We start from the raw sequence: 26,382 nt of genomic DNA on the forward strand, positions 1-26,382 counted from the left end.
GAACACTGTGTGGAGCATAGGAAGCTAAGTGGTCCCTCAAGTACAAATACCAGCTCCCTTCCCACCTTCAGAACTACCACTTGCAACAGCTCCCCACAATTGTCTCTACTGCTGCACTGCGCGAAGAATCAGGTTTCACCCTGGTCGAGGCAAGTTTATGGTCAGCTGCAAGATTATATTGGCTAAGGCTGACCTCCTTTCCCAGGGGTCTATCCTATTTAATATTATTTGACTCATTTACTGCTCCATGGGTCCAGGCCATTAACAGGAAGTTAGGATTCTATGGTCTATCCCGACAATTTCTGCTCTCTTTGGGTTTTGACCGTGCCAAAGAATTGGTAAAGCAAAGAATACAGGATGTGGAAAGACAGCATGATTTGAACAGAATCAATAATCCACTGTATGATACCTCTCTTCTAAATAGATTATCTCTTATGTCCTATCTTTCTAATATTGACAACTCTGAATTTAGAAGGGCATTTACATTACTGCCCTATAATATTCTCCCTTCAGCATGGGTAGAGGGAAAATATAATAAGCTTCCACCCCAGGAATGAACTTGCTTCTGCCAGGATAGCAACATTGAGAACACTGAAAATGTGATTTTTGATTGCTGTATTTATAACCAATTGTGATAGGAATTACTGTATTCCATCTTTACTGACTTAAAGGCTACCTTAAGACGAGCCAAATTAAAGGAACTCCTTTCAGATAAAAATCAGAATTTATCCTATATTATTACCAAATATCCCCTTCAAGGATCGCTGCCTTGCCATGGCAAGGGGGCTTGCGTAGCTCAGTGAAGCTATGAGCTATGCCGTGCAGGGCCACCCAAGACGGACAGGTCATAGCTGAGAGCTCTGACAAAAGGTGATCCACTGGAGAAGGAAATGGCAAACCACTCCAGTATCTTTGCCATGAAAACCCAATGGACAAGTTCAAAAGGCAAAACGATATGACGCTGGAAGATGAGCACCTCAGGTCGGAAGGTGTCCAATATGCTACTGGGGATGAGCAGACGGCTAGTACGAGTAGCGCCAGAATGAATGAAGCCAAATGACTGGGCCAAAGCCGAAAGGATGCTCGGTTGTGGAAGTAACTGGTGGCGAAAAGTCAGTCCGATGCTGTAAAGATTTTTATTCCATAGGAACCTGGAATGTCAGATCCATGAATCAAGGCAAGCTGGACGTGGTTAAACAAGAGATGACAAGACTGAACATCGATATTTTAGGAATCAGTGAACTTAAATGGACAGGAATGGGTGAATTTAATTCAGATGACCATCAGGTATACTACTGTGGACAAGAATCTCGGAGAAGAAATGGAGTAGCCTTCATAATCTATAAGAGAGTAGGAAAAGCAGTTGTGGGATACAATCCCCAAAATGACAAAATGATCTCAGTTCGAATCCAAAGCAAACCATTCAACATCACAGTAATCCAGGTTTATGCCCCAACCACTGCTGCTGAAGAGGATGAAGTTGACCAGTTCTATGAAGCCCTACAACACCTTCTAGAAGCAACAACAAAAAATGATGTGCTTATCATCATGTGGGATTGGAATGCTAAAGTAGGAGGCCAAAAGATAACGGGGATTACAGGCAAGTTTGGCCTTGGAGTACAAAATGAAGCAGGGCACAGGCTGGTAGAATTTTGTCAAGAGAATACAATGGTCATAGCAAACACTCTTTCCCAACAACCCAAGAGACGACTCTACACATGGACATCACCAGACGGTCAACACAGAAATCAGATTGACTATATGCTCTGCAGCCAAAGATGGAGAAGTTCTATACAGTCAGTAAAAACAAGACCAGGAGCTGATTGTGGTTCAGATCATCAGCTTCTTGTTGCAAAATTAGGCCTGAAGAACTATAGACGGAGGTTCGCAACATTGTACAGGAGGTAGCAACTAAAACCATCCCAAAGAAAAAGAAATGCAAGAAATCAAAATGGCTGTCTGAGGAAGCTTTACAAATAGCTAAGGAGAGAAGGGAAGTGAAAGGCAAGGGAGAAAGATAAAGATACACCCAATTGAATGCAGAATTCCAGAGAAAAGCTAGAAGAGATAAGAATGCCTTCTTAAATGAACATTGCAAACAAATAGAAGAAAACAATAGTATGGGGAGGACCAGAGATCCTTTCAAGAAAACTGGAGATATGAAGAGGACGTTTCATGCAAAGATGGGCATGATAAGGGACCAAAATGGTAGAGACCTCACAAAAGCAGAAGAGATTAAAAAAAAGATGGCAAAATTATACAGAAGAACTATACAAGAGCGAGCTTAACATCCCTGATAACCACAAAAGGGTAGTTACTGACCTGGAGCCAGACATCCTGGAATGTGAAGTCAAATGGGCCTTAGGAAGTTTGAGCAACAATAAAGCTAGCGGTGGTGACAGCATTCTAGTTGAACTATTCAAAATCTTAAAAGACGATGCAGTAAAAGTGCTACACTCAATATGCCAGCAAATTTGGAAAACTCAACAATGGCCACAGGATTGGAAAGGGTCAATTTACATTCCAATCCCAAAGAAGGGCAATGCCAAAGAATGTTCAAACTACCGCACCATTGCACTCATTTCTCATGCTAGCAAAGTTATGCTCAAAATTTTACAAGCTAGGCTCCAGCAATATGTGAACCGAGAACTTCCAGAAGTACAGGCAGGATTTCGAAGAGGCAGAGGAACTAGAGATCAAATTGCCAACATACGCTGGATCATGGAGAAAGCTGGGGAGTTCCAGAAGAACATCTACTTCTGCTTCATTGACTATGCTAAAGCCTTTGGTTGTGTGGAGCAGAACAAATTGTGGCAAGTTCTTAAAGAGATGGGAATACCAGAGCATCTTATTTGTTTCTTGAGAAACCTATATGCAGGTCAAGAGGCAACAGTAAGAACTGAACATGGAATCACTGATTGGTTCAAAATTGAGAAAGGAGTTCGGCAAGGCTGTATACTGTCACCTTGCCTATTTAACTTGTATGCGGAGCACATCATGAGAAAGGCGGGATTAGAGGAGTCACAAATTGGGATGAAGATTGCAGGGGAAAATATCAGCAACCTCAGATATGCAGATGATACCACTCTAATGGCAGAAAGTGAAGAGGAACTAAAGAGCCTTTTGATGTGGGTGAAGGAGGAGAGTGCAAATGTTGGCTTGAAACTCAACATCAAGAAAACTAAGAGCATAGCATCCGGCTCTTTAAATTCCTGGCAAATAGATGGGGAAGAAATGGAGATAGTGACAGATTTTATTTTCCTGGGCTCCAAGATCACTGCAGATGGGGACTGCAGCAAAGAAATTAAAAGATGCTTGCTCCTGGAGAAGAAAGCTATGGCAAATCTAGACAGCATCCTAAAAAGCAGAGACATCACCCTGCCAACAAAAGTGTGTTTAGTCAAGGCTATGGTCTTCCCAGTTGCAATGTATGGCTGCGAAAGTTGGACCATAAGGAAGGCCGAGCGTCAAAGAATTGAGGCTTTTGAACTCTGGTGCTGGAGAAGACTCTTGCGAGTCCCTTGGACTGCAAGGCGAACAAACCGGTCAGTCCTAGAGGAGATCAGCCCTGACTGCTCTTTAGAAGGCCAGATCCTGAAGATGAAACTCAAATACTTTGGCCACCTCATGAGAAGGAAGGACTCCCTGGAGAAGAGCTTAATGCTGGGAGTGATCAAGGGCAAAAGAAGAAGGGGACGACAAAGAATGAGGTGGCTGGATGGAGTACCTGAAGCAGTAGGTGCAAACTTAAATGGACTCCGGGGAATGGTAGAGGACAGGAAGGCCTGGAGGATCATTGTTCATGGGGTCGCGATGGGTCAGACACGACTTCGCACCTAACAACAACAAATTACCAAATATGCAAGATTAGCAATTAAACGTAGAAGTGCCTGGCTAAATATCTATAAGGGTTAAAGGTAAAGGTAAAGGTATCCCCTGTGCAAGCACCGGGTCATGTCTGACCCTTGGGGTGACGCCTCTAGCATTTTCTTGGCAGACTCAATATGGGGTGGTTTGCCAGTGCTTTCCCCAGTCATTACCGTTTACCCCCCAGCAAGCTGGGTACTCATTTTATCGACCACGGAAGGATGGAAAGCTGAGTCAACCTTGAGCCACCTGCTGGGATCGAACTCCCAGCCTCATGGGCAGAGCTTTCAGACTGCATGTCTGCTGCCTTAACACTCTGTACCACAAGAAGTTCATAAAAGGGTTAGGACGGATCTATTGAACACAGGAAGTATTTTGGAACTTTTAATCAATTTTATATAGTGTTTTAATGTTTTGTATTTTGTATTGGTCGTTGACCAAAATAAATGTATGTGAATCTCTTGCAACAGGTCCAGCATATGATTCCTGGAAGGTTGAACAGTAGCTACTAAATGTTCTACATATATAAGTAAGTAAGTAAGTAAGTAAGTAAGTAAGTAAGTAAAGTAAGTAAGTAAGTAAGTGTCATGAACCCCTGGTTCCTGCTCTGATTGATACATTCTACAAGTTGTTTATATCCAGTTGCTCCCGGAACTCCTGCTGGGCTCTGGCACCTTGGCCGGGGTCAGGAGCACCACTCCTCCCCTTGGCCTCTGCTTGCATTTCAAAGATTCATCCTGCTTCTCCATGCTATTTCACTTCAAGGCTGCTTTCCTTGGCTAGGCACAACAACAGATGTTTGAACTGCTTTAACACTTACTGCTTTAACACTTGTTGTTGTCACCCATTCAGTCATGTCCGACTCTTGGTAATGCCATGGCACAGCTGTCGCCATGATCACTGACCCCGCACTGCCTCCCCCAGCCATGCAGAGTTCTGGCCAGGTGTTATTCCGATTGCATCCAACCACTGCGTCCTTTGTCAGCCTGGTCTCCTTTTCCCACTGACTAATCCTAGCATAATTGCTGCCTCCATTGAGTTGGACTGCATGATATGGCCAAAGTAAATGAGCCGGAGTTTCGTGATTTTGCCTACCAGTGATATATCAGACTTTATGAGCTGTAGTATTTCCTGGTTCATGACTTTTGCTATCCAGGGAAGCCTTACCAAAGTTCAAATGAATTGATTCTTCTGTTGTCCAATTTTTTCATTGTCCAACTTTCACAGTCACAAGTGGCTATTGGCAATATGACAGATCTAACTAATCAACATTTGGTAGACAGGCTTATGTCCTTGCTTTTCCATGTTTGGTTCAAGCTTGTCATTACTGAGCAATGCAGAGCAATTCAATGTTTTATTTCCATACTGCAATCGCCACTCATATCAATTTGTGATCCAGAAAGAATGAATTTTTGAATGCATTCAATCTCTTCAACATCAATTGTTATTGTGATATGTCTGTTTTTTGCAGTGGTCATTATTTTAATCTTTTTAGTGTTTAAGAAATAGCCACATTTCTTACTTTCTTCACTGGTCTTTGTAATCAACTGTTCTAGGCCTTCCTCAGTTTCTGACTGGAGGGTCGTGTCATCAACATACTGAAGATTGTTTATATTCCTTCCTTCAGAGTCTGATTCCTTGAGTTCAGCCTCTCTCATAATTATCTCAGAATACAAATTCAACAGGAAGGAGGAAAGAATGCAACCTTGGCGCACTCCTTTCTCTGTTTTGAACCAGTCAGTGTCACCAAATGGTGTATGTTTTGTGTACAGCAACTGCAGCAGTTTGATCAAATGTACTGGGACCCTCTAATTTTGCTGGGTTTCCCATAATTTCTTGTGATCCACACAATCAAAAACTCTCTTATAGTCAATGGGTCACATACATATGAAATTCCAATATACAACATACTTTAAACCAAATCAAACATCTAACGTTTAAAACATTAAAACGCTAAGTAAAATATTAAATGTTTAAATATTGAAAATTCGCAAGGTGCTTTCTCTCGTGGACATGGGAGAGCATCATATATAAGAAATATTTCAGCCTGGAGGAGCTGAATAGAGAGGGCAGCAGTTCCTAATGCTACTTCTGTCCTCAGCCACAGACCTGGCAGGACAGCTGTGTCTTACGAGCCCTGTGGAAATTTTGGGAGCCCACAGAGCTCTGATCTCTTTCAGCAGAGGTCCCGGCCAGGGCCAGGGCCACAAAAGCCTGACTCTGGTGGAGGCCAGTTTAACCTCCGTAGGGCCAGGGACCCTGAGCAAAGCTTTCTCACTAGATCAAAGTATCCCGTGGGGGAGAAAATGAGAGAAATGATCCCACAGAACTGTGGTTCTCAACCTTCCCAATGTCACGACCCTTTACTATAGTTCCTCATGTTCTGGTGACCCCCAGCCATAAAAATATGCACGTGTTCTTTCACAGAAATTAAACTGAAACTCACCAATGGTGTGAAGATCCATTTTCATGACTGTATATAAATGGTTTTTTTCCCTGGGGTTTCTCAGTTCAGTTCTGCCTCTTGTGGCCCCATGCCAATATTGCTTTTTTCCACTGTTCCAGACAGACAAATATCTCGATCTAACCCGCAAGGCTGTTGTGTGGATGGTTCCCCCCTGGCTAAGCTGCTTGCCATACCGCGACCCCTCTGAAAGGGTCATTTGACCCCCAAAGGGTTCCCAACCCCCAGGCTGAGAACTACTGCTATAGATCATTTAGGGCTTTGAAGGTAGGAACCAAAACTTTGAATCTGATCCAGTCGCCAATCTGGAGTCAGCGCAGCTGGGAGAGCACAGGTGGTCTACGTACCAGAAACACTAGTGGTGCCACGGGACGAGGGCTACAGCCCTCTTCTCCTTCACACAAGAGCTCCAACTCTGGTTTCAGTTGTGCTGCTTTCAGCTGCTGTTTTCAGGGTATTATTCAGCTGGACCCTTGGGATTCTCAAAGGGGCGGGGGATGCATGAATAAAGAAGAAGGGACCGCTCCTGCCTTCCTTTTCAGGCTTCAACTTTAAACACAGGGAGCAGAATACAGAGGCTGTCATGGAACAATAAGGAGCGGGAAGCTGGGAAGCTGACACTGGAGCATTAAAAACGGTTCAAAGACACTTTCATGTCAAGCACTGGAGGGAAGCCAGGCATGAACTACAAAGCTGTGCTCCACGCAGGCAGCTATAGAGGACACTTGGCAAAGGCAAAGCTATAATTAGATACCCCCCAACAGGAGGGGATTTGAGGAGCAACTAAATAGATAATTGGGGGCGGGGGAGGGGGGGTTAAAAGAATACACAGTCAAGGCTGAGCCACAGGCTACTGCAGCAGGGGGAATCTGGTTCTCCATGGCTGGATCTGATGCCGCCCAGGGAACTTCTCAGCAGCTCAGCCCTTAAAGGATGCTCCCCAGGTCCCTCCCAGGGACATTCCCGAGCAGCACAAGCAGCAAGCCATGAATTTGCCCCACATGCCGGGAAGCCTATCCACGCCCATGCCATCCATTCATCCTGTCATTCAGCTCACACCAGTTTATAAATATAGCATAAAACCATAAAAGAATATATAAAATTCTAAAATTATTAGAAGAGGTGGTGTTCTGGTCTGGCTCTGCTAAAGGGCCAACAGAGAGAAAGGCAGCTGTGCCTGGAGGGGTGGCAGGTAGAGGACAAAGGGCCCCCTGGCCTCTGCAGCCACACAGCCCGAGCCCTGGGGAAGGGTGCGGGTCAGATCCTCAGTGCCTGCGTGTGTGGGTGTGTGTGTGTGTGTGAGAGAGAGAGAGAGAGAGAGGATCCAACCTAGTGGCTAGTCAGCAAAAATCTGTTTGTGCCTGAAAGCATGAGGGAAAAGTCAGTTCTCTGAAGCTGTAATTGCTTTAAACGTAGGGGCCTCAGCCAGGTTTCTCCGACCTGGATCCTGTGTTGAAACTAGCCTGAAAATAAGTCAATCTTCTATGTGGTTATTCATATAAAATTTCTGCCTCATAAAAATCTAAGAAAATAAATAAACAAATAAAATGAATGATCTCCCTTTCTACTTATGCACCACAAACATTACCTCATGGCAGCCTAGACATTTCACAGTTTAAAACAAACCTCCTTCCCCCAAACCGGAGAAGGCGGTGTGGTGCCCTCGATGGGCCGGCCAGCCCTGGCTGGCACGGTCTCCCCCACCCTAACTGCTGCACGGGGCTACGGGGTGGCCTTCACGCTTCCTGGCTACACCTTGCATGACTGGCAGAAGGAGCGCCTCTGTGTGTGCGCTGAATCCTTGAAAAATAAATCATCCGTATCCAGGAGGCGCGCATGCAGCATGGGGGGTGGCACACAAGTAGGTCATATGAGGCACCACCGTGCCTTGTCTTAAGGATTAAATGAAACCGACCCTCAGTTGTGGCATGGCATGGGCTCTTCTCTTCTCATCACGTGGATGGCCATACTCCTGCCAGGATGTAGAACAACAGCTGGATTCTTTTGTTCTCAGATTCTTCCTGGCCTAGTAAGTTTTTTGCTTCATCTTTTAAAGTGAGCATTGAGATCCAGAAAATTATATTTTAAATAAGGGCTTTCCATTGCTGGTGGCTCCAAGCTTCTAGAGACATCATATTTCCCAGGGATGGGGTGGGGGGGCGGTGAAGGAAATTCAATGGGAAAGCAATAAGATTATTTTTGCTCCTGGCTAGCTTTGGTGAATGCGTAATCAGTAGGAGTGAGCAAAAAACCACACACACAGCATGTTTCAGGTTTGGGTATTTCTAGATATTCCTGAATCTCAATGCTGTCATGGTATACAGATTCAGTAAATATGCAGAGCTGCCACAAAATTGTATGTGAGAGTTAATTGTGAAGCTAGGCAGAAGTAGCTGAAATACAGAAACCTGGCAGACGGCACAGCTCCTGTTCCTTCCCAGGCTGCCCATCAACTGCCCATCCCCCAAACATTCAGAAATAATAACTAGGAACGTTTTTATCTGATTAGGAACTTTTAGAGAACTTGTAAATTATTTAACTAGCCATCTGACAGAGAGGCTGATTCTGTGAAGGCTCAAGAGGGCGGCAGGTGACAGTGGATGAGCGATTGGGATGTGAGTGTCCTGCATAGTGCGGGGGGTTGGACTAGATGACCCAAGTGCTCCCTGCCAACTCTGTGATTCTATGAGTCTACTTAAATAGTTTTATAGAAGTTTGTCTGTGGTTTTAATGATTTTAGCTGCTCCGAGACTATTGTAAGAGAGGGGCAACCTAAAAATTCCATTAAATAAATAAAGAACGTTTTCCAAATTATATCTGGAGAATGGGGATTTCACTGACCTTCCTCAGTGGCTGCTTTATAAGCAAGGCTACAGGCCACCTCTAGAATTTTTTTATACGACTCAAGATCCATAATGACTACTTCCCAATTTTTTTTCTGTTATTGAGGGGATGAGTGAAATTGCCAAAGTTTGTTTGGAAAGTATATTTAAAGACTATTCTTTTCAGTAAATGGTGCAATCCACCATCCTAGTACTGTTCATACTAATGAATACCACCCCTCCAAAAAAAGCCCATAAACACCTCTCTGAGGAGAAATTTCTCACTGAAATTTCATGGTTTAATAAAGCATTGACTTCCTTTGTAATCTTTTTTCAAGTATCTGAATAGACATTCTGAACACAATCAATTAAATTACGAAGGTGTCTTTTTGCAAAATGCAGCAAAGCCCACAAACCCGGCAGCCCAGGGCCCCCCAGGCATGAACAGCAACGGGGGCATCTGGCTAGACGGACTCTGGCCTAAGTCCCTCTGGCATCAACGCTTCGAGGCACCGCAGATCTTGCAGGAGGCAGCCCTGGGCAGTGGTATTGCAACTGGGAACAGCTGAACTGAGGGGCAAAAACACTGGACCTTTTATTAATTGCTGTAGGTCACTTGATGGTTACAAATTATGAGTCATGATTGAACTAGAGTTTTGGGAATTTTCCTTCTTTTTATCCAAAAGTTGATTAATGATTGATGATATAAAGTTGAAAAAAGAAGTTACTGAAGAAGTTAAAAGAAGTTATAGCAAGTTACTTGCTATAACAACGGTTCTTAACCACACCTCTCCTATACCTGCGATTCATTGATGACATTTTTATTGTCTGGACACATGGTAAAGAAGCCCTGGATACTTTCCACCAGGCATACAAGGACTTTCACCCCACTATCAACCTGACAATGAACCAATCTACGCAAGAAATACATTTTCTGGACACCACTGTAAGAATAAACAATGGATGTCTAGAGACTACCTTATACCGGAAGCCTACTGACCAACAAACGTACCGACATGCCTCTAGCTACCATCCTGAACATACCAAACAATCCACTGTATACAGCCAGGCCCTACGTTATAACCACATCTGCTACAATCCCACGGACAGAGATTCCCATCTAAATGATCTACAACAAACCTTTTTGGAACTAAAATACCCAGCCAGTGAGGTCAAGGAACAGATTAAGAAAGCCAGAAGGATACCAAGAGAAAACCTGTTAGAAGACAGACCCAAAAGAGAAAACAAGAGAACACCACTAGTGGTTACATACAGCTCTCAGCTCAAGACAGTACAACACATCATCAGTGACTTACAACCCCTACTGGATAACGACAGTTCTCTTTCCCAAGCACTGGGGGGTAAACCTTTTCTTTCCCACAGACAGCCCCCCAATCTCAAACAACTCCTCACCCACAACAATGCAGCATCGAATGGGAACATGGACACTGGTCCTGGAGCCTGCAACAAACCCAGATGCCAACTGTGCAGCCATATACACTCCAATGCCACAATTACTGGACCTAACAACGTCACCTATACCATCAAAGGCTTATACACCTGCTCATCTTCAAACTTGGTCCCTCTGTTCTCTACATAGAGCAAACAGGTCAAACCCTCCACCAACGAATTAATGAACACAAGTCTGACATCAAAAGCCACAAGACTGAAAAACCTGTAGGGGAACGCTTCAACCTTCCAGGACATTCTATAAGGGACCTAAAACTAGCTGTTTTATTACAAAGAAACTTCAAGAACAGGCTAGAAAGGGAGATTGCAGAAGTGCAAGTTATTACAACACTCAGTACTTTGACATACATAGGACTCAACAAGGACAAAGGTTTTTTATCTCACTATGCATGCTAACCTTATGTAACTTGTGTATCCACATTCCTCACAATTTATTTTAATTGGGATTATGTGATTGTTATTACAAAACTCAATACTATGACATACCCAGGACTCAATAGGGACAAAGGCTTATTATGATTGTTATTGTTGTTGTTGTTGTTATTTAATTTATATCCTGCCTCCCCCCAGAGGCTCGAGGCGGTCACATAAAACCAATCCCTTAAAACAATAAAAGCACAATAAAAAATGATAAAATTAATTACAAAAGTTAAGACAAGAATGGCGGCAAGATTCAGTATAACTAAACCAATTCCACACCCACTAAGAAGGGAAAGGGAGAGGGCAGATGACAGACACAACCGTCACATTTGTGAGGGGGCTAGATCTTTTTGCTGCCCGGCCTCAACTGAAAGCCTGGCGGAAGAACTCCGTCTTGCGGGTCCTGCAGAATGATGACAATTCCCGCAGGGCCCGCAGATCTTCCGGGAGCTCATTCCACCAGGTCGGGGCCAGGACCAAAAAGGCCCTGACCCTGGTCGAGGCCAGGCGAGCTTCCTTGGGACCGGAAATGACCAATAGGTTAGCCCTCGCAGAGCATAAGGCCCTGCGGGGGCGTAGGGCGATAGGCGGTCCTTCATATACACTGGGCCCAGACCATGGATGGCCTTGAAGGTCAAAACCAAAACCTTGAACCTGATCCGGAAGATAACCAGTAGCCAATGCAGCTGCCTCAGCACTGGCTGGATATGTGCCCTCCAAGGTGTAGCCGTGAGGACCCTAGCAGCTGCATTTTGGACCAGTTGCAGTTTCCGGATCAAGCCCAGAGGCAGGCCAGTGTAGAGAGAGTTACAGAAATCTAATCTCACTATTAATGCTAACCTTGTTAAACTTGTGTATCCATATTCCTCACTATGTATTTTCTTTGTGATAATAGGACTGTAAGATATGGCATTGTAATGGAATTTTGAGTTTGACTCCCTGGCCTTGGGATAGTGACCATCTCCTGCTCTGGTTCGGCCTCACTTGGAGTCCTGTGTTCAGTTTTGGGCACCCCAGTTGAACAGGGATGTTGACAAACTGGAATGTGTCCAGAGGAGGGCAACAAAGATGGTGAGGGGTTTGGAGATCAGGACATATGAAGAAAGGTTGGGGGATCTTGGTCTATTTAGCCTAGAGAAGAGATGACTGAGAGGGGATCTGATAACTATCTTCGAGTATTTAAAAGGGTGCCATATGAAGGATGGAGCAGAATTGTTCTTTCTTGTCCTGGAGGGACAGACCAGAACGAATGGGATGAAATTAATTCAAAAGAAATTCCATCTAAACATCCGGAAGAAGTTCCTGACAGTCAGAGCGGTTTCTCAGTGGAACAAGCTTCCTTGGGAGGTGGTGGGTACTCCATCTTTGGAATTTTTTAAACAGAGTCTAAATAGCCATCTGACAGAGAGGCTGTTTCTGTGAAGGCAAAAGGGTGGCAGGTTACAGTGGATTAGCGATTGGGATGTGAGTGTCCTGCATAGTGCAGGGGGTTGGTCTAGATGACCCATGAGGTCCCTTCCAACTCTATGATTCTATGATTCTATGATTCTATGACCCTCTCAGAAATAAAACAAGGAGCTAAGCTCCCAAAGAATTTTCTTCAACTGTCATTGGTTGATGTTTGGAGAGAATTAAATCCACAAAAATAAAAGTATAATTTTATTCAGAGACATGGCTCTTATTCAAGAATTTATCAGTGTTGGCTCTCCAAGTCATTATTATCAACAATGGCAAATATGGAAATATGACCTAATACATTTGCTGATCACAATCCATTGGAATAGGGATAATAAGATGGAGGATAAACGATTGCATTCTTGAAGCAGAGATTACAGAAATGTGAAGCAGATTTACAAGAATTAACCAAACACCTGATGTGGAAATTTCTACAATATGGGATCCCAGCGAAGCCTACATGAGAGGGATATTAATTAGACAAATTTGAAAAGGAAAAAACAAGATTAAAGACAAACTACAACAAGGCAAGACAATCCAAACAAACCCGGAAACTGATTAAGAATTTAAGATTGAAGAGAAGTCATATAGAAACTGAAGAAAGGAGAAAAAATGGATTTTCTAAAACAAGAGAGTTCTGAATATGCGGACAAACCTATAGGCTGCAAAAACATTCTCAGAAAAAAAATTAATGACTGAAATATAAAGAAGCCGAATATTCTTCAGAAAAGGATAGCCAAGAGAGCTTGGTAAGCTTTTTAAAATATCTGTATGATCCAGAAGATAAAGGAGAGAATCTAGAACAGCAATTATACTATTTGAAAGATATACCAATAAAGAAATTCACAGAAGAATACCGGCGAGAAACAATGCTGAATATTACATTTCCAATGTATCCCGATTATATGTTATTAAATGTGATGCCAGATAATATACCTTGAAAGGCTGAAGACGTTTTCTTCCATGCAACTACAGCAGCAAGAATACTTATAGCTAAGAACTGGAAACAACAGGAGTTACCAAAGATAAAAGACTGGTTGGACAGACTTGGAGAACTATCTAAGATGGCTAAGCTAACCAGTCTGATCAATGGCAAGTCATCAGAAGAATTTAAAGAACAATGGTGCTATTATACAGACCTTATAGTAAATAAAGGTATAATTAGTGATTGTTCAAAAACGAATAAATAAATACATAAGAAAGATACTATTTATTAAATTGGTACTATGGAACCTAAGGGATTGAACAACCTGTGGGATTTCCTCTGCTTTTTGTAACTGCTGACTCATCACTGCTTTACAGTATCTCACAGCTGTTGCTGGTTACACATGGTATTTAACATTCATTCCACTCTGATTCAGGTGTGTTTGGAACATCTTAAGCTAGGAGTAGCAGTTGTTATAACAATCTTGTAAGTTTCTATGATAACTTGGGTTTAAAAAGAAAAAAAGAAATTTAAAAAGGACTTTTTGGTCCTCTGTTTATTTAATTAATTTTACAGTGATTGACTGTATGGTATACAAATTTATAGACTAGGGTAGAGGTCCATATTAATGATACCATAACAATTCTAATGTTTTGTTTTTGTTTTAGACTCTCTGTTAAGATATTGTTTCTCTAAAGTGAAGTTTCCTGTTGAAAACATTGAGTGTGTATTCTTGACATTAGTCAACGATCTTTGTTATGCATTTATTAATTATTTTTTGAACAATCACAAACTGTACCTTTATATATTTTCTAAGAATTGATGTCCCCTGAAAAAGCTACACAGCGAAACGCATTGGGATCTATTTAATATTCTGGACACTAACGAAACAACGGAAGTTTGAAGACACCTTAGAAGTCTGTTTATTGTACTATGACATTGGATACACCATTGTGGCATCCCAGTGCCCTCTTACTTGCTTTGTGTCTGGAAATCCAGGTGAGCAAAAGTCTTCTTGGCTTCTCCTGGGAAACAGTGCCAGAAGCCCAGAGTGGTCTGTGGAAGAAGCCAGGTCTTGGGGTGTTGAGGAACACACCGCAGACAAAGTGGGAACAGATGGCAAGCCTTGTGGGGAAAAGGAGCTGACCTTACCTCAGAAAATCTTCGTATGTCTTGGGTCAGAGTCCCCACTCTTTTCCACTGATAATGTTTAAGCAACTTCAGAATTGCAGGGTTCACAGCATTATCGGATGGCACAGTCCGGAAGAAATAAGGATATTTTTTCTTATCAGCTAACTCTGGTGTTGTTGCGGCAAAGGAGAGCTGTGAAACAGAACACAAGTAAAATTTAATTCATTTAATATGGCCATGGACTCTACATAATAATTGTACTGATTGAAAAATTTAAAGCAAAATTAATTATGGACATTTCTCTGTCACTTCATACTACTAAACAAACCATGAATCCAAAGAAAGATTTAAATGAAGTACACGGGATTCTAAAATACCCCCTTTGAGTGCTAGGAATTACTAAGTGATAAGACTGTAAGACAAAATCAATCAATCAATCAATCAATCAATCAATCAATCAATCAATCAATCAATCAATGAGTTTCTGTAATAGGTACTGCGCCCTGTAACAAAAAAAAAGAAGAAGTTGTGAGATCCTGTGTTCAGTGTTTGGCACAATCCTTTGGCATTGCCTATGGAGCATTATGGAGCTCTGCCCATGAGGTTGCGAGTTCGATCCCAGCAGCTGGCTCAAGGCTGACTCAGCCTTCCATCCTTCCGAGGTCGGTAAAATGAGGATCCAGCTTGCTGGGGCGTAAACAGTAATGACTGGGGAAGGCACTGGCAAACCACCCCGTATTGAGTCTACCATGAAAATGCTAGGGGGCGTCACCCCAAGGGTCAAACATGACCCGATGTTTGCACAGGGGATACCTTTACCTTTACCTTTTTATGGAGCGTTAAGTGGTTTTCAATGACCTCACTGAATTTCAGTATGTATGTTGTTCTTGAAGACAACATTAGAAGTAAAAAAACTTCACAGCTTCTGGGCTATGGTTCAAGCATTCACAAAGTTCTATAGATAAAAAGGTTTTTACAACTGATGATTAAATTACATGAGAATACTACGCTACAGATAAGATTTACACCTGTTGGTAAATTATCTAAACCAATAGCTTCGCAGAAAGGCATAAGACAGAGATGCCGTCTTGCCCCTTTTCTTTTCAGTTTATCAGAATGCCCCAAAGCTTGGCGAGGGGGAAAAGCTCACTTCTTCTGTATGATCACAGACCAGAGAAGATTTAGATCCAGTTCTCAAATTATTCAGCAAACAATGTCTGGAGGAATAACTGACAATGAATTCTGATAAAACTAAAATTGTACATTTCCATACTAGATGGCCTGTATGGCCCCTTCCAACTCTATGATTCTATAAATTTTCTAAAATGCAGCTGGAAAATCAATAAACACTGTATTGAGCAAGTTAAACATTTTTAGAGATCTGACTTTTTCATATATTGGGAACTCTAAAACCCACTTTCAAACTGCAACCTGTCAGGTGCTCCTTCCTGCCATTCAAGAAAATGGAAAGATTTATTTAAACAAAATGGGTAATTTTACTGTTACTGTATATTTATATACGATACTTCAATTTTTATCGGATGCATTAAATAATCAAATGTACTTTGTTTGCTGGATATTGAGCATATTATTAATTATTATTAATAATAAAAATTCAGTAAGCCAGGAAATGTTATATATTACTTAATTCCCACAACATGCAGGATCCTGTCCTTATTTATTTATTTATTTATTTATTTATTTATTTATTTATTTTTGAATTTATACCCCACCACTTTCGACAAAGTCACCGCTGGAGGATGTGTGTATGTGTGGACTTATGGTCTAGACCAGTGGTTCTCAATCTTCTTAATGCCACGACCCTTTAACACAGTTCCTCATGTTGTGGTGACCCCAACCATAACATTATGCAAGGGTTCTTTCATAGAAATTACACCTTGACTGATCAATGGTGTGACGATCCATGGCTTATGATGATTATATATAAATGGTTTTTTTCCGGGGTTGCTCAGTTCACCTTGCAGGTGTCTGGCAGCATGAGTTGGGTGACAGGCTCCCACGCTGCCCCCATATCATGCCACTGGGATCAACACTCCTTTCCCTGGAGCATCAGCACTTGAGCCCACCAATCCAAAATGGGGTTGTGGTACCATGGCCAGAATGAGGGAGAATTCTGCCTTGGCACGATCAATGGCTGTACTTACTCCTGGCTGTACAGTGGCTCAACAATTTCCAGGTTCAGAAGCTTCGTCCTATGGATAGTGGCCCCTCCCCTCACCAGATTACTGCCCACCTGGGCAAATGACCACTCCAGTGGTTCTAGCCATGTTCCCAAACCCCGGTCCACTGCCAGGTTTATTAATGTCCATGTGCAGCCTGAGTCCAATATCCCATGAAGTTTCAGCCTAAGCCCCTGGCAGCAGCTCCCCAAAGCCAACAGAACCATCGCCGAGGAAGGAGGAATACTCTTCTATGCCAACCAACACGAGGAAAGGAGGGAGCTATTGTAGGTTGAGATCACCAGATCCCCACGTCAATTTGAAAGTGAGAAAATTTTGCGTTGAGGTGATATTTGGTTGATGTGAACAAGAAGAAATTTTATAATTTATTGAAAAGGAAAAAATTAGTTCCTATAAATCACTGAAGAAGTCCTTCAAAAATGAGGTATCCACCTAGGGACTCATTTTGACCATTTATGCACTGGGAACTTCACTGTTCCACCTCCCATGCAGGAGCACAAATCAGGGGCGGATGACGTGCACCAGGCCAAATGCTCCCCCATGTGGGTGCAGGAAGAGGTGGGACAGCCTGCCACAACTAAAACTCCAGCCTGCAGCCCATCATGAAACCTCCAGTGCATAAACAGTCCTAGACTGTATGCACATTGTTGACTGTATGCTGATCATGACTGTATGCATATTGTGTGATTGCTACACTACACTGGAATAAAACTGTTAGTCGTTGTCAGCCTCTTTTGAATTTCTTTTGGACTTTGACTGACAGGTCGTTTCCTATCTTCACTACAGATGCTTCCTCTTCCTGCCTAAACTACCCTGCTCTATATACCCCTTTGAGGGCTCCTTGAAAACAAGGCCAGCACTAATCTTCTCCACATTCAACAACACCTGTTTTCAGAAACCACCCTTGGACCGTCTCCATTCTCCCAGCCCAACGCTAACCCCACTTTGCCCCACCCCTCTCTAACATGCTGCTCCATCTTGCCATCTCAACGTTCACTGAAATATGGGTTCTGCTTTCTAAAGCTGCCCTCACCAAAATCAAAGAGTATCTCCTTGGCAGTCAAATCGAAAGAGTTCTACTTGGTCCTCTTCCTCTCTGATCTCTCTCTCTCTCAGCCTTTCCTGGAGAAGTGTGCATGCACATGGAAGATTATGCCCGGGATAAAGCCTGGTTGATCTCAAAGGGGCCCTTGGACTCCAAACTGTTCTGTTGGGCGGTCCACCTGAATCTGCCCTCATCTAGTCCTGTTGATTTCAGTACCACCAACCAGCATATTTGTAACACACTTCTTCCCAGCAAGCAGTTTGGAGAGCCAGCTTGGCGTAGCAGTTAGGAGTGCGGACTTCTAATCTGGTGAGCTGGGTTCGATTCTGCACTCCCCCACATAAAGCCAGCTGGGGGACCTTGGGCTCGCCACGGCACTGATAAAACTGTTCTGACCGAGCAGGAATATCAGGGCTCTCTCAGCCTCACCCACCTCACAGGGGGTCTGTTGTGGGGAGAGGAAAGGGAAGGTGACTGTAAGCCACTTTGAGCCTCCTTCGGGTAGAGAAAAGCGGCATCTAAGAACCAACTCTACTTCTCTTCTTCTTCTTTCTGTATCACTAACTTTTAGAGGAAAATTAGGTAATCTATGTTTGTTTCAAACCTTGGATTTAGCAGTCTCTTTTTCTTTGTCATATCAAAGAAGCAATTTAAAGGAAAATGCCAGAGAAATATAACTGATTTCTTTGAATATAGCATGATCAAATGTGTATCTTCATAAAAATAAATGCCAATTAATTAGTCATTGCCAATCCTTGGCCTGTCAGGTCAACATTTGGAGCTCATTTCACAGGGTCTAACTTGTTTCATTTACTGACAAGGCAGAGAAACTGAATAAAAAATGTTTCTTTTTTAACAGCTTGCATTCCTCTTCATGGCAAAAGTTTCCAATTAAATGTGAGCAATTCCTGCGTTTGCAATGAGTGATGCATCTTGCTGATCACACTCCTTCGTAGCAACAACTAAAGAAGTGCCCTGACCAGAGTTCTGCACCAAAAGGGAAAATTGTGTTTCCAGCATGTATTCTCCATGTCTTCCAGCTGCCCTAACGCAGGCCTGTTCTACTCACTAGTGAGGTCATAATCTCCCTTCCCCAGATCTTTATGACACACATCCATGCCTCCGGGCCTGAAGTGCCCATCAATGCTATTAGCCAACTCTTGCTCTTCTGTCAGTACTTGGGCTGCTATTTCTGGTAGGTTCAAAAGGACAGAGAAATCAGGAAAGATAAACTGTGGAGGTATATGGAAAATCTGGCAGAGTGTCAAAGAGTTATTGAGGACAATTTGAAAGGGTTTCTTTGGATTGAGGGAAAGGGGAAGGTGCTCCAGAAAAAAAGTTATTATATTTGATTTTTATACCGCCTCTCCCTGCAAGTTTCTTTGTGGGAGAATCTGTAAGAGGCGCTTTCCTACTCCCTGAATGACAAGGCCTGTTTTGGAGGGTGGACTCCACAGCATTCTCCTCCATGTGAGACTCCTTCCTGCCCCAAGCCCACCCACTCCCGGCTCCACCCCTGAAGTCTTTAAGCATGTCTCAGCCCAGAGTTGGCAACCCTGGTACCCACCAAAATAGATACTGCCAACACTCTGATTAGAAATACAAGAAGTGTGGTCCTCCTTTCCATCTGACCACGGAATTATTTCTCTTTGTGTAAGCTCAGGAAGCCATGTGTTTGTTAAAAAGAATCAAAGTAAGAAACAGTATAAACTGTTTTGTGTAATGATAAAAGAGATAATGGATGCCCTAAAACTTTAGAACTTGCAAATATTCAAGAATCGGCTTATGCACGGGGCTTCTCACAATATCCACAATACTCAAATAAATACACTGCATGTAATGCAGAAATCACCACTAGTATCCAGTAATAATTTTTAAGATAACTAAAATCCTATTATACTGAACCCTCAAAGCGATTCCTTTTGAGGTGCTTTTAATCCCATACCCCCAGATAAGATTAAACCTGGCAGGAAGCACCGTCACAGCCATCGACCCAAATGGGCATCTGTGTTGGTCTGCAGACAAAGGACTTAGCATGTGCAGGTGAACATTTCCTCAAAGACAGTGAAACAGACTTCTTCCAGCATTACCTGCAGGTTTTAGTTTTCAGTTAGTTTCCAGGAAGGCCTAATTAGGCAAGATGCATAAGGAACTCAGCCATTTGCATAGCAAAGACGGGATTAAGGCAGTTTGCGAGACTTGTAGGAGCAGCAGATGAGCATACGGATAATAAATGAGTTAACAACAAGTGAGAGCTAAGTTTGCGTCCTTTAATTAAACAAAGGCTATATCTGGGTACAAGCGAGAATTTGAAGTGAGATCAGAACCCTTCAGCTGTTAATTCCTGCGGGTTCCATTGTTGCCCTTCCTTCTCCTTCAAAAGGAGAACTGAGTGGGCTTAATATTCTCCCTGTAGGAGACTGACCACTTCACAGGGGCAGGACTTGAGGGTTGTGACTGAAATGTGCTTCCCTAGATGCATGCAAATCCTTATCCATTGTTCCTCTTAATATTTGTGGAGAGTGTCCTGGCTGTCTAAGTTGGAATAGGGTCAATCAGGCTGCGGCCAGCTTGGCCCGGCACCTACAGCTCCCAGCCTCCCTCCCTGGATGCTAGCCACTTTGCTCTCAGACGCTGCAGAAGCCAGCGTGTGACAGAGAGACACAGAGAGCCCTGCCAAACCGCACACCAGCCCAGATTACCTGATAGGGCTCCAGCTGCGAGGGAGAAAGAGACAGAGACAGAGAGAGAGATGGCCAAAGGAGCCCCTATTCCCTGCTACAAACAGCCCTGATTACCTCCTATGGCTCCTGTTGCGAGACAGAGACAGTGAGATCTGCGCCTGCCGGTGTCCCCTGGTTCCTAGCGCCCACTGCATTCCTGGTTGCAATGGGCTTTCTTGCTAGTAAAATAATAATAGACACTGGCAACAGAAATGGGATTTTCTGTGACATACTATAACATCCACACCAGGGCAGTCTGAGCTCAGGGACACCTTTAAGTCCAACCAAGTTTTATTCACAGGGCCCATGAAAATGCATCCCTGGGACAAAGCTGGGTTGGTCTCCCAGGTGCCCTTGGACCTTATTCTGCTGCTTCAGACCCACACGGCTGCCTGCCCAAATCGATACATACCAAGGTCCTGCTTTCCATAAGCAAACCCAGGTAGCCCCTGAGGTGAGACAAAGAAGCACACCTTGCGTCATTCCACATGAGGGAAGAAGCCACCGTAGCTTGGGAGATAAGTGAAGTCATCACAAAGTCTTGGCAGAGGAAAAGCTTTCCCTGCTTGCCTTGGAAGCCACTTGCTGGGGTCACCACAAGTTGGCTGTGAATTGACAGATAGATACAACTGGATCCCGCCCAGCAAAAGCGGAAGTCTTCTTCTTCCCACCTAAAAATCCTTCCTCCAACTGAACTGGCTCCCTTTCCAGCACACCAGCCGAAGTCTGGCCTGGAGAAAGGCTTCCTATTGTGCAGAGCAGCATGGCAGGTAGGAGACACTCCAGGGACTACATCTTAGATTTAGCATATGAACAGATATTGCACTGCAGCTCATACAAGTGAGAAGTTTAATTACCCCTAAATCCTCTCTTTTCCTCTCAGTTGTTCTTCACACTCATACTTAATGTTACGCAGAGCTATCAGCTGATATCTCAAGGGCCAGAGCTGGCAAGTGTGAAAACAGCTGCAAAAGTAACTGCTTTGAAATCACAACCATCAAGCTGCCACCGCTACCTTGTGCCTCTAATTGCTCTTATGAATGTTTAAAGCACAGATCACAAAAGGCAACATCCAGAAAAGAAGAAGAAGAAGAAGAGTTGGTTCTTATATGCCGCTTTTCCCTACCCAAAGGAGGCTCAAAGCGGCTTACAGTCGCCTTCCCTTTCCTCTCCCCACAACAGACACCCTGTGGGGTGGGTGAGGCTGAGAGAGCCCTGATATCACTGCCCGGTCAGAACAGTTTTATCAGTGCCGTGGCGAGCCCAAGGTCACCCAGCTGGTTGCATGTGGGGGAGCGCAGAATCAAACCCGGCATGCCAGATTAGAAGATCGCACTCCTAACAACTACACCAAACTGGCTCAACACAAAACTTCAAGTTTGCAAAAAACAAAAACAAAACAGCAAATGAAAACAAGTTGGCCTTTGAGGACCCTTGTAGAGTCGGTAGGTTCAGTGAATACAGACGCAGCAGCTGTTCTTCCAAAACCGATCTTTATTAGAAGTAACAACCAACACACCAACAATACCAAACAATGAACATTAGAGCCCGCCAAAGAGTGTGATTGGTCCGAAGCTCAGGCTTCCTATTGGTCCATCAGTCCCCTAAACTATAGTCTTTGATTGGTGGGTTTACGATACCTCAAGTTCTACATCAGACAGCAGTAGTAGTAGCAGCACTGTTTATAACACCCCTCCCCTATAAAATAAGCACTTAAGAAATTGCACACATAGTCCTCTAAATAGCTGGCCTCTGACCTTAATTTGCTTAAGCGGCAGAGTTCTGCACAAGAGAAGGCACAGGAATTGGTGCAGCTGCTGTGGAACCCGGAGGTGTCAGGGTTGTGGCCGGAGTCGGTGTCGATGTGACCGGTGGCAATGTGGTCAATGCCAGAGATCACAGGAGTGACGAGGAAGAGGGTGGTGAAGCAGTAATCTTGGAATCAACATCAGTTGGTGTCTGTTCCAAGTCAGCAGCATCCATCTCAGGATGCGGCAGGCCAGCAGATCGTAGCATACCATCACCCTCGGAGGAGAGAACGCGTTTCCGGAGTTGAAAGATATGGTAGTACGTCTGGCCACCAGGAGTCTCCACTGAGTAGGAGACCGCCCCTGTGCTGCAGAGAATGGTTGCTGGCCCCCAGCAAGGGGCAGAAGCATGGTTCCAGGCATGCATGGTAGCACTACACTCAAATGTTCTGGGGGTCTCCCATTCCTCCCAGCTGGGTGGACTTGCTGAAGTGAGGTTAAGGTTGAGTCTGTGAGCCATAAGAAGCTCTGCAGGGCTTCTCCTGATGGTGGACAAAGGTGTAATGTGTTACTTAAATAAGAAGTCAGCCAGGCACTGTTGCCAGTTGCTCTGGGTGATCCACCACCGTGCACCCTAGGTAGTGTGGGCCATCCTTCCAGCCTGCCCATCTGTAGACAGGTGAAATGGGGCTGAAGTCATACGGCAAATGAGAAGACTAAAAGCGAAACTCTGGAACTCCTCAGACATGACTTGCGTTCTCTTGTCCGACATTTGTTAATGGTTCACCATCCTCTTGGAGTGGAGTGACGGGTGCCGATGCCGGGATCAGAGGGACTGCCCTTCAGTGGCTGATCTCCTTCCTCCGGGACCGCAGGCAGAGGATAGCGCTAGGAGAGAGCACATCAATCCGCCACCAACTGGCTTGTGGAGTCTCCCAGGGGGCAATTCTCTCTCTAACTCTATTTAACATCTTCATGCGCCCTCTTGCCCAACTTGTGTGGAGGTTTGGGCTGGGTTGTCATCAATATGCTGATGACTCGCAGCTCTTCCTCCTGATGGATGGCCGCCCTGACTCTCCCCCAGAAGCATTATCCAGCTGCCTGGAAGAAGTGACGAGATGGCTCAAGCAGAGTCGCCTGAAGCTCAACCCTTCAAAAACGGAGGTCCTGTGGCTGGGCAGGAAAGGTTCAAGCAAGGAAGCGCACCTACCCAATCCAGATGGAACGCAGCTAACAGTGGCTTCTCAATGGAGGCTCAGATCACGACAGTAGCACAGCTGGCATTTTACCACCTTTGCCAAGCCAAACTACTAGCACCCTACTTGGCCCTGGAACACCTAGACACAGAGATCCACGTGACGGTCACCTCTAGGCTGGAATTTTGTAACTCAATCTATGCTGGGCTGCCCTTATCCTTGATCTGGAAACTACAATTGGTCAAACAGGCAAGAGTTGGTGGATGAGGTGAAGGAGGTGGGGACCCTAGGGGGAAGTGACCATGTCCTCATAGAATTCCTTTTGAGATGGGGAACCAAGGAAGCTTGTAGCCAGACGCGGATGTTGGATTTTCGTAGGGCAAACTTTAATAAACTCAGAGACATGATGAGTGTCATACCATGGACGAGAATGCTGGAAGGGAAGGGAGCATGTGAAGGGTGGGCGCTACTCAAACAAGAGCTGTTGCATGCTCAATCAATGACTATCCCAGAAAGACAAAAAAAACTGCAGTAGCTCTAAGAAGCCTATTTGGATGAACAGAGAACTTCAAGAGAACTAAGAAAAAAAAGGAAAATGTTCAGGAAATGGAGGGAAGGACAGAGCTCTAAAGAAGAGTACCTACAGGTTACTAGGCACTGTAGATCAATCATCAGAAAGGCCAAAGCTGAGAGCTAAGATTGGCCAGGGAAGCCCATTGTAACAAGAAAAGATTTTTCAGTTATGTGAGGAGCAAACGTAAAGTAAAGGAGGCAATAGGCCCACTGTTGGGTGCGGATGGACAAACTCTAACGAAAGATGCAGAGAAAGCAGAAAAGCTTAGTGCCTATTTTACATCTGTTTTTTCCCACAGGTCAAAGTGTTTAGGCACATCTAGAGATGGCCGTAGCCAAAGGATAGTGTCTGGGTGGCAGGTTAACATGGATAGAGAGGTTGTCGAGAGGCATTTAGCTGCACTGGATGAGTTCAAATCCACTGGTCCGGATGAAATGCACCCGAGAGTACTCAAAGAACTTTCCAGAGAACTTGCACAACCCTTGTCCATCATCTTCAGAACTTTTTTAAGGACTGGGGATGTCCCGGAGGACTGGAAAAGAGCAAACGTTATTCCGATCTTCAAAAAAGGGAGGAAGGATGACCCGGGAAACTACAGACCAGTGAGTCTGACCTCTGTTGTGGGGAAGATAATGGAGCAGATATTAAAGGGAGCGATCTGCAAACATCTGGAGGACAATTTGGTGATCCAAGGAAGTCAGCATGGATTTGTCTCCAACAGGTCCTGCCAGACCAACCTAGTTTCCTTTTTTGACCAAGTAACAGGTTTGCTGGATCGGGGAAATTTGGTTGATGTCATTTACTTGGATTTTAGTAAAGCTTTTGACAAGGTTCCCCATGATGTTCTGACGGATAAGTTGAAGGACTGCAATCTGCATGTTCAGATAGTTAGGTGGATAGGGAATTGGTTAGAGAACCGCACTCAAAGAGTTGTTGTCAATGGTGTTTCATCAGACTGGAGAGAGGTGAGTAGCGGGGTACCTCAGGGCTCGGTGCTCGGCCCGGTACTTTTTAACATATTTATTAATGATCTAGATGAGGGGGTGGAGGGACTACTCATCAGGTTTGCAGATGACACCAAATTGGGAGGACTGGCAAATACTCCGGAAGATAGAGGCAGAGTTCAACGAGATCTGAACACAATGGAAAAATGGGCAAATGAGAACAAGATGCAATTTAATAAAGATAAGTGTAAAGTTCTGCATCTGGGTCAGAAAAATGAAAAGCATGCCTACTGGATGGGGGATACGCTTCTAGGTAGCACTGTGTGTGAACGAGACCTTGGGGTACTTGTGGATTGTAAACTAAACATGAGCAGGCAGTGTGATGCAGTGGTAAAAAAGGTGAATGCCATTTTGGGCTGTATCAACAGGGGCATCACATCAAAATCACAAGATGTCATAGTCCCATTGTATACGGCACTGGAAAGACCACACCTGGAGTACTGTGTGCAGTTCTGGAGGCCTCACTTCAAGAAGGACGTAGATAAAATTGAAAGGGTACAGAGGAGAGCGACGAAGATGATCTGGGGCCAAGGGACCAAGCCCTATGAAGATAGGTTGAGGGACTTGGGAATGTTCAGCCTGGAGAAAAGGAGGTTTAGAGGGGACATGATAGCCCTCTTAGTATTTGAAAGGTTGTCACTTGGAGGAGGGCAGGATGCTGTTTCTGCTGGCTGCAGAGGAGAGGACACGCAGTAATGGGTTTAAACTTCAAGTACAACGATATAGGCTAGATATCAGGAAAAAGTTTTTCACAGAGAGTAGTTCAGCAGTGGAATAGGCTGCCTAAGGAGGTGGTGAGCTCCCCCTCACTGGAAGTCTTCAAGCAAAGGTTGGATACACACTTTTCTTGGATGCTTTAGGATGCTTGGGGCTGATCCTGTGTTGAGCAGGGGGGTGGACTAGATGGCCTGTGTGGCCCCTTCCAACTCTATGATTCTATGATTCTATGATTCTATGATTCTATGATTCTATGATTCTATGATTCTATGATTCTATGATTCAGAACGGGGCTGCCAGGGTCCACACAGCAACACCTTGGCGGTCCCACATCCAGCCCGTCCTTCAGCAGCTGCGCTGGCTTCTGGTTGAATTCTGTATCAGCCTTAAGGTTCGGGTTATCACCTTTATCATGTTAATGTTACTGTTGTTAGAATTGCTGTTATCACATGGTGTCACCATATGTTATTTGTATCTTTTTCCTATTTCCTGTAAACTGCCCTGAGTCTTCGGGGAAGGTGGTATCTGTCCCCTCTTAATAAAACAGTAAGGGGTGTTGGGGTGGGCTCAGTCCATGATGGGGAGGGGCAACAATTGGCCCCTCGGCCCCGGACTGACAA

General features: G+C 44.2%; 1 protein-coding gene across 1 annotated transcript in view; it reads right to left on the bottom strand.

Moving 5' to 3' along the window:
• GABBR2 (gamma-aminobutyric acid type B receptor subunit 2) overlaps positions 1-26,382 on the bottom strand; it is a 489,886-nt gene that overhangs the window by 339,071 nt on the left and 124,433 nt on the right. Inside the window, exon 3 of the mRNA XM_077309699.1 lies at positions 14,576-14,746. Within this exon, the coding sequence (XP_077165814.1) occupies positions 14,576-14,746 (171 nt within the window). The remainder of the gene's footprint in view (positions 1-14,575; positions 14,747-26,382) is intronic.

This window comes from Paroedura picta, chromosome 14 (genome assembly GCF_049243985.1).
Source record: "Paroedura picta isolate Pp20150507F chromosome 14, Ppicta_v3.0, whole genome shotgun sequence".
In the NCBI taxonomy this organism is placed as follows: Eukaryota; Metazoa; Chordata; class Lepidosauria; order Squamata; family Gekkonidae; genus Paroedura; species Paroedura picta.